The sequence below is a fragment of the Martes martes genome (assembly GCF_963455335.1).
Source record: "Martes martes genome assembly, chromosome: 11".
Taxonomy (NCBI): Eukaryota; Metazoa; Chordata; class Mammalia; order Carnivora; family Mustelidae; genus Martes; species Martes martes.
In genome coordinates, this window is record NC_137899.1 from 107,246,759 (window position 1) to 107,260,117 (window position 13,359).

A 13,359-nucleotide genomic window follows, 5' to 3' on the forward strand; every position below is an offset into this window, starting at 1 on the left:
GTAACGGCCTCGCGGGACAGGCTGGCCGGGCCGGAGGCGGACATGGCGCACAGGCTACGGACCTTCACGGAGAGCCCCTCGGCCTCGGAGCCAGTTACGCCATCTGTGGGGTCTCCTCAGAGCAGGATCCCACGACCCAGCCCACAGCACTCCCGACCACCCATGTTGTACAGGCAGGGAGACTGAGGCCGAGAAAGGCTGTGTTTTCACTCTGCCCCTAAGCTCCGACACCCTTTCTCAGTAGGGAGGGGCCCAACCGGTACTTGGAGAATGAATCTCTTCACCCACTGCACAGGGACTTGCCCGAATGAGAAAGGGCCGTCTGCCACTCACGCAGAACTGTCACTCGCCAGCACACCCCCAGCGCCCCCCACCCCGTGGGCTCCTCGTCCGTCTGAACACAGGGCTGGGGCTGTCGCCACGTGGCGATGTCTCCTTGAAGGCAACGTGTCGCTGTCTCCAGCCACCCCGGGGGATCCTGGCAACCTGGCAGCGTGTACCCAGGCCACGGCCAGTGCTCCTGCTCCAGGAGGACGGGGCCCCTTCCTTCTCCATCCTTTCATGGAGGCATCCCGGGTCCAGGTGGTGCAAGGAGACAGCATCTGCCTGTGAACCCCAGAGCTTGTGGGCGGAGGACACACCAAGCTGGGGTACAGTCACGGTCTCCCGGGGCCCCCACAGGCTCTGGGTCTCACTGTGGAGGGCTCCTGGCCGAGTCATGCTTGTACGGTCCCAGCACAGTCTCTGTCACCGCGGATCTGCGACGCCTGGCACATTGTCACCGCGGATCTGCGACGCCCTGGCACATTCCCCAGATCATCCACAGTTTGTCGTGACCAGGTTCCGACCCTGTGTCCCCCTTCAACCTCCTCTTTCCTGTCCTCGTGAATCAGAGAGACAAGACAGGAGCCAAATAATCCCGGTTCTGCCCTAGGAAACAAACTCCCACGGGTTCCTCCGCTGTGGAGGGAGGGGCGGGGGTGGGCGGGGGTGTCAGGCGTGGGAAGGGGGGACACGGGCCTCACATCCCTAAGACTCACGGGACCGACCGGGCCGGGCACCACCACCCCGGCCCCCTGCACGAAGGCCCTAACGGGAAGTGTCCGGGCTGCGAGTCCCCACCACCGCACCTTCAGCAGCCGTTTCGAGAATCAAGAACGCTGTGTCTTCCTCAGTCCCGTAAATCACACAGAGGGGAAACTAAACTGCCTCTTGCATCAGGAGAAGGCGGCGAGATCGATCACAGAACGAGGCCGTCCTCCCGCAGCGTCCTCCACTGAGCCCAGCCTTCCCGGGGCGGAGCGGAAGCCTCGGCCGCCGCCCTCAGGAGCAGCGGGGACACGGACACGGCCCCCGCTGGACCAGGCGGTCCCCGCAGCACCGCCCCCAGATGGTACCGGAGGGAGCGGCCACACATCCGTCAGTGCCGCTGTGAACAGCCGTGATTAGATTACCAAGCCCTCACCGAGGTCGTGGTGTGTCTGCTGCCGTAATTCCATCAGCATGCTAATGCCGTTTTAATGGTCTCTAATGATGTAATAAGAAATAATGGAATTTACTTGACAGCTACATAACCATTAACAAAACATATTAAGTACAAAATCTCTGGCAGCTCCGGCCTTTGCGGCCGCCTCCCCCGCTCTCCTCGAGCAGTGCGCAACCCTGAGAACGTGCTCCTAGGTGCCAAGAGCTGCCCCCCAGCCGCCCCCTGCTGTGGCCTCCACTGCCCACGTCTGTCTGTCCGGCGGGTGCCTGAGCTCAGCGTCGTGCGGGGCCCTGGGAGCGACAGCGAGTGCACACTTGTACACCACAGCACACGCTCGGGCACACATGCGGTAACCAAGGACCCCAATGTGCGGGGCCGACAGTGACTGTGGCACCGGGCGGACCAGCCCTAGACTGGAAGCCGGAGCCATATTCAGAGCAGGGCAGACCGGGGACGCCTCCAGCCGGGCGCGGCGGCCGGGAGACCCTCTGGAGTGCTGGGCCCCAGGAGAGCTACGGACGGACCAGCCTCTCGCCAGCTTCAAGACGTGGCGGCGGTGTCACCTTTGGCTCCACGGGACATCGGAAGCCCCAGTTTTCTGACCAGGGAAGAGACTGAGGCAAGAAATTCACAAAAACTTTGGTACGGCCACAGCTCAGCCAGAAAGTGCTCCCTGGAAACCCCCTGTGCCCCGGTTGTCCTCAGATCCAACGGGGGTGCAGTGGGAAGGGCTGAGGCATGTGAGCGCAGATCCCAGGCGGAGGCCAGGGACGGAGCAAGGGCAGCCAGCTCCCACCGGACATCCCCACAGGACGCCCCTGCCCCTGGGCTCCCCTCCCACTGGACACCTCCCACCAGATGCCTCCCCACTGGACACCCCCCCACTGGATACTGGTCTGCCCACTAGACACCCCTCCCCACACCAGACACCCCCCACCAGACACCCCCCCTACACTGGACACCCCTTCCCCCACCAGATGTCCCCCCACTGGACACCCCTCTCCAGAAGATGACCCTCCCCCAGACCAAAAGCCCCTGCAGTCCTGAGACCCCCCCCCCGTCCAGCCCGCACCAGAAGCCCCTCAGTCCCAAAGCTTGCCCTGCCTCACGCTGGCCTCTGACCCTCCTGCCGCTGCCCTGAGACTCCGTTAGGGGCCTGGGAGCCCGGCTGAGGGAGGAAGGGGGGTGACCGGAGGGCAGCACAGGAACCGTGGGGCAGGGCAGAAGACCAGCCAGACATGCGTGTTGACCTCGGACACTCAGGTCACGTTCTCTCTGGGCATCACCTTCCTTCGGCAGGAAACGTCACACTCTCGCTGCTAGAAAAGCCGTGAACAGGTGTTCGGCAGTCGCCGGCCTCGTGGTCGACTCAGTCCCACTGCGTTCAGCAGGCTCCTCTGCGGGGCCTGCCCCGGGGGGCTTCCGGCCTGGCCCAAGCACAGCTCCCCTCCTCGGTGGCGGGCTCTGGGTCACAGCCACCTGAGCCACCTCTGGCCGGAAGGCGCCACGGCTACTGCTGAGGCTCCCAGCCCACCGAGCTCCCACCCGTCCTGAGTGCGGCCGTCCTCCCAGACCGCACTCTCTCGGCCCAGCCCACGAGGCTCACACACCTCCACTCCCGACCAGCAAGCACTGGCGGGGGGCCGAGTCTCCCCCGAGGCGGGGACCTCTGCCTTCGCCTGGTGCACACTCACCAGAGCTCGAAGGGAAATCATGAAAATGCAGTAAGTGCAGGCCCCAGCGGGGCCAGACCCAGTTTCACCCTGAAGCCTGTCCGTGGGGGTTCTCTGTTGTCTGAAGCTCTCGATAAGGGGGCCTGAGCTGCGGTGACGTTCTCCAAAGGCTCAGTCCGCCCTGGCCACTCCTGGAGCTCCTCCCGGAGATGCAAAGTCTGGTTGCTTGTTGCCTTCCCGTCATTCCGGGACACTCTCGCCTCTAATGAAGGCGGCGGGTACTCGTTCATCCACTGTCCCCACAGCGACGTGTCCGCGGCACCGGCCGCTGAGTCTCGGGGGCCAGATTCAGCGTCTCCTGCTTGTGGGCGGAGGGGTGAGGACCGCCCCGCCGTGGCTGAGGGGGTCATGTTGGTGCAGGCCCTGTGCTGGGTGCCTGACATGAGCGTGTCAGGGACTGCTGGGACCCCTGGCCTTGGGGTCACCGGTGAAGACCACAGACGGCGAGCCACATGTGGGGAGCTCAGGAAACTTCCCTCTGCTTCCCTGAAGGGAACGGTCAGCACCTCCAGGTCAGCCGTGGCTCTCCTGTGTGATCTGTTCAACTGCACCCGTAGAGACTGTGCCCTGGGCAAAGGGCCCGGTGGATCTCCTGAGGGCACGCTGCGTTCCCGAGCCCAGCAGCCATGCCCCCTTCCGCAGGGTTGCAGAGGGACGGGCAGAGATGCCGTGTAGACCGGCAGTGGAATCCTGCACGGGAGGGAATGCACTCGGACAAAGGGTGGTTCTCAAGGGCGTCTGAGATGACAGGCGGGACTGAAAGCCCAGGGGACCGGCACGGGGCTCAGCTGAGCGGGGAAAGGCGTAGTCACAAGCAGGTGTCTCCCAGTCTCGCGGCTCCTGCCCACACTCGTGATCTCCTCTCCAGCCCCACCCGGTGCAGTGTCAGGACCACCAACACTCACCTAGAAGCCTCTGCAGCCCCAGGTCACTCAGGCCTCCACCTGTGTCCCTTGTAATTCGTTCTTCACAGCTGGAAATGCTCGCCGGATGTAGTCCCCGGTGGCCGGCAGCCCACAGAAGGAATCCCGCACTCCTCACGAGGACCTCAGGGCCCACCTGAACTGTGCTGCCTGCTCCCACGCAGCACGTCGTCCCTCCTGCCTCGTGGCAGCCGGGAACTGGCTCTCCAGACCTCACAGCCTCGGGCCCCTTGTTTCCACGTGAACGAGGCTGCTGGACCCTCCTGCTCTGTACCTATGCCTGCCGGAACGCCCCCGCTCCACACTGGCACCCGGCACAACGCTTTATAACGTTTGTGGAATGAAAAGCTGTGTCTTGGGGTGCCTGGGTGGCTCAGTCATTAAACATCTGCCTTCAGCTCAGGTCATGATCCCGGGGTCCTGGGATCGAGCCCCACACTGGACTCCCTGCTCAGCGGGGAGCCTGCTTCTCCCTCTCCCTCTGCCTGCTGCTCCCCTGCGCATGCTTCCTGGCTCTCTCTCTCTGTTAAATGAATAAATAAAATCTTTTCAAAAAGGAGAAGCAGAGAAAAGCTGCATCTTGTAGGCGAGCGTGCTTGCTGGGGCACAGACGACACAAGAGCCCTCACGAGCTGGAGAGACAGACTGGACAGTCGTCAGGTGCACGGAGCCCGGGGGGGTGTACCTGGGTGTCCTGTTGAGACCAGGACTTGGCCTTGGCCCCTCTCTCCCAACTTCCAGCTCCTTCCCACCCAAAATAAAGGGCGGTGAACTTCCAAATGAGCTAACAGCAGCAGGAAAAGAGCTCGGACAGCCCCACGGAGTGGCAAGACTTGCGGACGCTCAAACCGTATTTGCAGGACTGAAGGCCCCAGGCCGGCCGTTGGCACCAACAGAGCTTGCCCGAGCCTCTGACTTCCAGGCCCGAGCAGCTCACAACACACGCGTCGGTCCGTCCTGACACAGGTTCTGGCCTGTCCTCCACGTCCGGACCGACCCCCCAGCAGCGGGACGTGCCGGTCTGTCCGCTCCTGCCCTCACTTACGAGTCACACTATGTCCACCTGCTCCTGCTCAGGTATGCGGCCCCGATCTGTGCAGCCTCCAGAAACGCAGAGGCAGCAGCCCTCATCGCAGACTCGACCCAGGCCCGCGCCCCGGTCTCCACAGCCCCCAAGACTGCCCACAGCCTGTCCCCGGGCGATGAGAGGGCTCACGGTTCTCAGGTGACGTGGGGTAGCGAGCACGTGGTGGGGTCCACACACCAGGGCCACTTGGGAAGTGCTGACTTCTCACGGATCCGCGCCGTCCCCGGGCTCACGCTCATCTACCGCAGGTGGGGCCCCGGCACCAGAATGTTCTGGAGCGCACAGGGCTGAGTGCCACGGCCCCAGCGGGCCCCGTCCGTGCAGGAGATCAGAATTCTTATGATCACACTCCCGTGTCATCCGCACTTAAACAGCGCACCAAGCCCACCGGGAATTTTCCTTCCGTTTCCCTCCTGAACTGTTTCTCTGACATAATCAACGAGAACCCCAGGCGCACAGGTCTCTTCCTCGCAGACCAATTTATGACACGGAACCCGATGTGAGCAGAGACGCCAACCCCGAGACCCCGCACCGGCACTCACGCGATCTCTGCGAAGACACTCATCGGCACCTCCAGGAGACGCGCGACGCTCTCCATCAGCTCCTTCCCCTTCTCTGGACTCAGGGGGCTGTTGAGGAGAGTGGGGGATGGGGGCAGCGTTACCAAATGGAACTCATCAACACTTGAGAAGCCGCGCGTCCCCCCGCGTGCCCCCCCGCGGCGCCTGTGGCATTCCTGTCACATAGTGACCGGGCTCCCGGGGCAGCGGGGATCAGGTGCTTCCTCGGGCATGATGAATCACCTGAATTTCCCAGCAATGAGACAAACAATACGGTGCAAATGGAATTGTTAGAAGCGTGATGGGCCCGTGATGCAGCGACGGCTCAGCTCAGCCTTCAATAAAAAACAGAATAAGGAGGTGGGCGGGGAGGGCTGCCGGGAAGGAGGGAGAAAAGATGGGAGTCGGAGGGGAAGCAGATGCTGAAAATCGGGTTTCAGGATGGGCGTCAAATGCACAAAGGGGAGGGGTTTTTAAATGGGTTTGTTTCTCATGGGCTGGTGAGAAAGAGGTGAACGGGACACGTCAGAAGGTCAGCATGGGGCCCAGATCCACAGCAACCCCCAGGAGGGGCCGGGGTGCTCGGGAGCGATGAGCCCCAGGCCCACGGGAGGGACGGCCCCGCAGTCTCTGTGCAGACCCGAGTTCCAGGGACAAGTCCCGAGTCCCAGCACACAGCTGTGTACATCATGCCTCGCCTTTCGGGGAATATTCCGGTTTGTCGTCATATAAAACCTGGGCGCGGCCACCACAGTCCTCCCAGCTGGCCTCTCGCTCTCTCAGCCGGCGTGTGAGGGGACGAGCTCGGTGCAGCTGCAAACAGACGGGCCTGCCTCCCTGGGCCTGCGCACCAGCCGTACCCGGGCAGCAAGGCCACGTGTGGCTGTGGTTTTAACCCTGTCACCCAAGCGCCACGTGTTCGAGTCCCAAATCCGGAACCTCAGAATGTGACCTCATGTACAGAGAGGTCACTGTGGACCATCATGCTGAGATGAGATCATAGGGCGGTTCCTAATCCAGTGTCCCCAGAGTCCTCAGAGGGGAAGGACAGGCACGGGGTGAGCTGGGAAGGGTCCAGGGTCACTGCGGCTCCAAGAACCATTGGGGTACAGGGTGCAAGGAGCCAACCAGGCCCCAGCAACCCGGGCCCTGGGAAGGAGGGGGCAGCAGGGCCTGTGGGCTTGGGAGAAGTGACAGGTGTGTGATGGCCCCAGGAGGTGACCTGGGAGCCTGCGAGACAGAGAAGCAGTGGGAAGGAAGTCGGGACTTCTCCAGGGGACACATCCGAATGGACAGAGCCCGCACGGAGCACCTGAGCCGGGAGCAGGCGGAGGGCGGCCCACAGGGGCGGCCACAGCAGGAGTCCCTGGGGACGGAGCCAGCAACGAGGAGTCGAGGGCCCTTGGAGGCCCCAGGAAGAGACGGAGACGTGGGCTGGGGTCAGAGGCTGCCGGCCGGCCCTGCAACCCTCCCGGGGAGTCCCATGCACGTGTAGCCATAGTGGGACGGACATGCCCGTCCTCCAAGGAGAGGCTGGTCATAAGCCATGGCACCTGGCCACCCCCACCGCCTTCTCTCAACGGGGATAGGACGGGGCTTCTGCCCGGGGACGCCGGTTTCTGCAGGAGGCTAGTTACCCACAGCCCGACCTGCTCCCCGTACCCCACGGGCTTGCTCTAGATCTGCCAACCTGCGGGGTGCTGTTCTGCCCTAAAGTGAGAAGGGAGAGACCCGATGCAGGTCTGTGATCAGAGCCTCTGCCCCCCATCCGCTTCCCAGGAAAGAGCAGGATCCCCAGGGCCGGGGACCCTTCCAAGAAGGACAGACAAGTCCTCCAAGCCTCCTAACACGGGGGCTTTCCCCATCACACTGGAAAACTGGAAGACATTTTCAGGTGAGCATAGGCACGTGGTGTGGAAGTGTACCCTTTGACCATGTCACCCGACCCGACTTAGAAACCCTCCGGCCATCATGCAGAGCCCACACTCGTGGCCCCCAGGAGGTCAGACCCCGACAGGGGAAGGGGTCCACCCGGAACCTTTGTGTCTTCATCATCTCTCCCTGCCTGTCCACTCGGAACTGCAGGCGGCAGCCCGCCCTTCCTCAGCTGGCCCAGAGCCCCAAGGAGGCCTGCGTGTAAAGAAAGTCTGTGGGGACCTTGAGCCACACTGGGGAAAGGCCACGGTGGGGTGTGCAGACTCAGGAAGAGGAGGGCAGCGATGCCAGAAAGGTGTGCTCCTTACAAGTCAGATCTGGAGAGAACCAGAGCCGCACCAAGCCCTGGCCCATGACGTGGGCCCCGGCCTCATAGCAGTGCTTAGAGGCCTGCTGGCGAGGCCCTCGTGGCAAGGCCCTCGTGGCACAGCTCTGGTGCCCCTGCTCACCGTGACTCCCGGGGGGCCAATACTCCAGGAACCAGGCTCCCCCAGAACCAGTGCAGGGCGGGTGGACCACCAGCGTCTGCAGAAGCGAATGATGAGGTGTAACGAGGCCTACAGCGCGCCAGGGCCACCCTGACGTATGGAGCCCACATCCCCTGGGCCAGACCCCAGCCTCCTCAGGCCAGCGGAGCCCGTTGCCTGTGCCCACCCACCACCACAGCACCCACTCGGTGCCTCCCTAGCGACCTCCCAGGCCAGGCCGATGACCGCAGCCCAGCGAGGCCCGGACGCGGGAGCCCAGCCGCCCCCGCCAGCGCCCAAAGCACCCCAAGCAGCAGGCTCCCAGCGTGTGGGGTCTGGGCTGCGGTCCCGGCACCACGCCGCCCTGCACTCGGACACGAGCAGGTGTGATGCAGGGTTGGCGGCACAAATGTGTGAAGACACAGGAAAGTTTCAAAACGTCGAACGCTGGAGATCACCGGAATGCACGTTCTCAAAGCAGTCCCACGGGGCTGACAAGAGTCACCGCGTAAATCGAGGAAGCTCTCGAAACCTAACCGGCTCTCCAGCCCCGACTCTGTGTGACCACCAGCCTGAGCCTGGCCGCCGGCAGCACCTCTCCTGCCGGGGCTGCAGGGAGCAACTGCTCCAGGCTCCTCCCCAAGCCCCCAAGAACACGCCCCTCTTCACCCCTCTCTCAAGGGAGGGGCCGGCTGTGCGCCTTTCACCGGCTTCTCAAGGTCGTCTTCCTGTGAGTCCAGGATCAAGAAACAATCACTTGCCCTTGAACCAGGGCTCGGGTCACTTGCTCGGGTCACTTGCGGGAGCCGGGGGGACACCACAGCTGGAGCCCAGAGCCAGAGTGGCTCGGCCCGTGTAGACGACGAGCGGGTACACCCGGTCTCTCCAAGGTGGGACCAAGGAAGCCACCTCCTACCTGTCGGAGGGCTCATGGGGTGAATACGACCTGCTCATAGAGCCACAGGCTCAGAACACCAGAACCCCAGGAAGTAGGACAGAGCACGTCTAGCCCACCAGACGGTAGGGCCCCGGAGAGGAAGCCAAGAGCCGCTGGGCTGCGTTCCCGTGAGGAGAGGAGCCAGTGGTGTCCACCCAGGGTTGAGCAAGCAAACACGCCTGACGGAACAGCTCGAGGGGCCGCCCGGAGAAATCCTGCCCTTGCACGGGGGTCCCAGGGCACTGGGCAGACACTCTGGAAATGCACTTGGGTCCTGACCCCAGCAACAGGTGACTGCCCGCACCCCCCTTACTCCTTTCCCACCCCAGCCTTGAACGTCTCTGTGTGACCCCAGAGCACCCCTGCAAATCCTCGGGGCAGAAGTGAAGCAAGATCCCTTCCACATCTGAGCACGGTCGACCACCAGGCCTCAGCCCTGCGCCCCACTACCTCCGAAATTAGACCGGGTTATAGGAGCACACGCGTGTGGCCGGGAGAGGGGCTTCATTTCAAGGGCGGCTGCAGCCCCGCAGCCCAGAGTGCAGTGACGGTTGAATCCAGGAAAATGGGCCACCAGGTGACAGTTACTCGGAGAGGAGTAGGAGAGAGGAAGCTCGGTTTGATGCTACCTGCTATGATGGTGGCCCCCGTGGCCCCGCCAGCTTGCTACCCCGCTCCTTCATGACACGCCGCCCACGTGAGGGTCGGCAGGCCAGGCTGGATGGTCGGAGCCTGTCGTCACGCAGGACCTGCTTGGCCTGCAAATGTGTCTGCGTCCCGCTGAGGACGCTGCCAGTGGGAGATGCGCAGGGACCTCCCCGGGACCGTGAGGCCACGACACTGATGGCTCCTTCCCAAGCCGGTGCTCCGGAACAGACTCGGGAGCTGAAGTCCCGGGAGGTGCCCGCACGTGGCCTGGGAGAGGAGGCTCCGGAGACACCGAGGGCTCCCCGGGTCCGCACACACACCACCGACGCGGGCGTGCACACGCACACACGCAGACACAAGAGCTTCTGGTGCACACACCCCCGCGTGTGCTTGAGAGAAGAGAGCAGGTGCACGTTCCCGTGCAGACAAGCATACTGAGAGGAGCACTGGCCCGAGAACTCGTCACGGTCGTGGCGATGACACGTGCTCCCGCACCGACACTATGGGGGCCTGTCTGCGCCGTGACGCCCCCTCCTCCCAGGGACCCTCGGCTCCAGCCGGCCCAGACACCCACCTTGTACGCCCCACAACCATGATGCCACAAAGCGCTTCCTCCCCTCGTGCGGACCACCGGCCAGGCCTCACCCATTCTCACCAGCTGGCCCGTGAGGCTCCCTCCTTTTCCTAAAACTCCCTGTGCTTTGAGGCAGAAGCACTCAGGCCACCCCCTGTGACGGAAAGTCTCGTAACTGCTTCACAGGTTTTAACCCTATTCCAGGCTCCACTGCAGACTCGGTGACGGCACAGACACGTCTTCCCCTTTGTACCTGCAGAGCCCACGGCCCCGCGCCGAGCATAAACCAGCTTCCCAACCACGTCTGCGAGCAGATTCCAGGTTTCCGTGCTCGAGCCTATTGTAGACCCAAGGGTGACCTCAGAGGCTTTCTCATCAGTCCCAGCCCCACCGGAGCCTCTCTAGTGTCTACTGACCCTGCACTCGTCAGCCCGTAACGCGCACCACTAACACTTGGATCCGTAACGACATTATTTATAACGGCCTTAAGATAACGATGAAATCCCCAGAATATGTGTGCGACCCCGCCTGCCCCCGCAGGAGAGCCCTGACCACACCAGCCGCCTGACGAGCGCCCCAGCCCATCCCGCGGCCACCGCAGCTGGCTGTCCGGGCGGCAGCGTGGAACGGAGGTGCCTCCCGACAGCAGCGGGTCCGGTCAGCAGTCAGACCAGTAAGAGGGTGCCGATCGTGCTCAAAATGGGCATGCAGCTATTTCTATCTTATTGCTACAATACGGGGCCATCACCTGTCATTTCATGGTCTGAACTTCCTTAGAGAGCAGTTGGAGTTAATCTCAAAAATCAATGGACGGATATGGCGCACGCAATTGCATCTGTGGGGCTGTGACAGCTGTCCCCTTGATTGCCTGGACGCCTGGCGTTGCCGTGGCGGGAGGGGCACAAGCGTGCCTGCGGCTCGGTCCCACCGCCTGCCTCGACACCTAGTGGCCGAGAGGCTTCGCCAAAGCTCCAGGCCATCCGCTCTCACGTGTTTTCACGCTGAGGCTCAGCAACATGTGACTCCGTCTGCGGAACCGCTGTGAAGTCAGGTGCCCCTCGGGACCCAGCGGAGAAAGTCCGAAGCATTCATACACTCGCTCGGCGGGAAGCCCACAGGATGAGCGACAGTACCCGCTTTCCACGATGGCCTCAAGGCTTCACACAGATGTGCGGACTTTCACGGTGTCCTAAAGTCCTCATGGGAATGACGAGAGATGAAAAGGTAGAAAACCGGTTCTGTTAGCTGGTGACGGAGCTGCGGAGAGCCACCCGACCAGAGAGGAGCTGCCATGATTCAAATCCCAACTTTGATTCAGTACCACCTTTCTCTCCTGCAGGGAAATACAACCCAGTTTTCTGCAGAACGAGAGAGTGAGCTCATGGTAATTTGTGCAACCAAACTGATTCTTCTGACTGCTGAGGCCACCGGCTTCTGGAGCTCATGCAAGCTCACCCAGAGCCCCCAGCAGCCCTGAATTACTCGGGCTACTAGAGTTGTTGGCAGCCACCAGTTTTTCACAGGTAAAAAATCAATTGGTGAAAAACTGCTGTATTCCAACCACTTCAAGGTGAGACTATACTTCTCACCGTAAGTATATTTATTTCTCTAAATTTTTGGAAATAATATTTGCCAACAGCTTAATACAAATCTAAGTACACAATGTCTTAGAGTTAGTTTTACGGAAAGTGTATTGACGTCAACAAGATAAAATAAGGAAGACAATACAAACATGTAGAGCATTCGCACACATTCAAAGTTGTTATCAGCTTGAAACAGGCTGTTCTAAACATATGGTCCTCCATGTAAACCTACAGTAACCACAAAGCAAAAACCTATAATGCATACACAACAGTGAAAGAGAAAGAAAGGGAGGCACACCGCCCCGGAAAATCATCAAATCACAGAGGGGGAAAGAAAGGGAAAGGAACAAAGGCATCGCCAAACGGCCGGAGAATGATTTACTAAATGGAAAATGAAGCCCACACTTATCAGTAATTACTTTAAATGTAAATGGACTAAAATCTCCAATCAGAAGCCACAGGTGGCTGAATGGATAGGAAAAAACCCCAACAAAGCCCAGCTCCACGCAGCCTACAAGAGACTCACTTCAGCACTGAGGACACCAACAGACTTAAAATGAAGTGATGGAGAAAGTCCATAAAAAGGGAAACCAGAGGAGAGCAGGGGTGGAAACCTTATGTTAGACAAAACAGACTTTAAGCCAAAGATTGTTAATGAGAGGGAAAAAATTATCATACAATAATGAATAAGTCAGTTCAACAAGAAGATACATCTGTAGATATTTATGCGTCTAACGTCGCAGTCCCTGAATACATAAACAAGTGTCTGAAGGGAGGACGAGAGGCGGTACAGTGACAGCAGGGACCAAGAGGACTGAACAGGTACGTGAAGGATTTCCCACCCAGCAGCCGCAGGACAGGCGTTTTTCTCAAGTGCACATGGAACGTTCTCCAGGATGGATCACGTGACAGGCCACGTGCAAGTCTTAACCAATTTAAGAAGATTGAGATCATATCACGCATCTTTTCTGGTCACAATGACATGAAACAAGAAATCAATTATAAGAAGAAAACTGGAGCATTCACAGATATATGGAGATAAATGATATACTCCTGAACAACCAATGGATCAAAGAAGAAATAAAAAATACCTGAGACAAGTGAAACTGGCAACGTAACACACCCAAGTGTGTGGGATGCAGAGCAGAGCTCTAAGAGGAAGGCTCACGGTGATGACGGCCCGCATCGAGGAAAAGGAGGGACCTCGAAAGACCCGTCTGACCGTCCAGCTCAAGAGACTGGAAGAAGAGGCACAAAGGAAGACCAAAGTCGGCAGAAGAAGAAACAGAAGAAACAGACGAAACCGAGACTGAAAGACAATAGAAAAGATAATTGAAGCTAAGAACGGGTTTTGGTTTTTTTTTTTTTTGAAAAGATGAATAAAATAGATAAATCTTTGGCTAGACTTACCAAGGAAAAGAAGAAC

At 60.3% G+C, this 13,359-nt stretch overlaps 1 protein-coding gene across 1 annotated transcript in view; it reads right to left on the reverse strand.

Moving 5' to 3' along the window:
* The window catches only part of PTPRN2 (protein tyrosine phosphatase receptor type N2), a gene marked incomplete at both ends in the record, with an annotated part of 716,654 nt that overhangs the window by 394,578 nt on the left and 308,717 nt on the right, over window positions 1-13,359 (reverse strand). Inside the window, one exon of the mRNA XM_080818767.1 lies at window positions 5,772-5,858. Within this exon, the coding sequence (XP_080674893.1) occupies window positions 5,772-5,858 (87 nt within the window). The remainder of the gene's footprint in view (window positions 1-5,771; window positions 5,859-13,359) is intronic.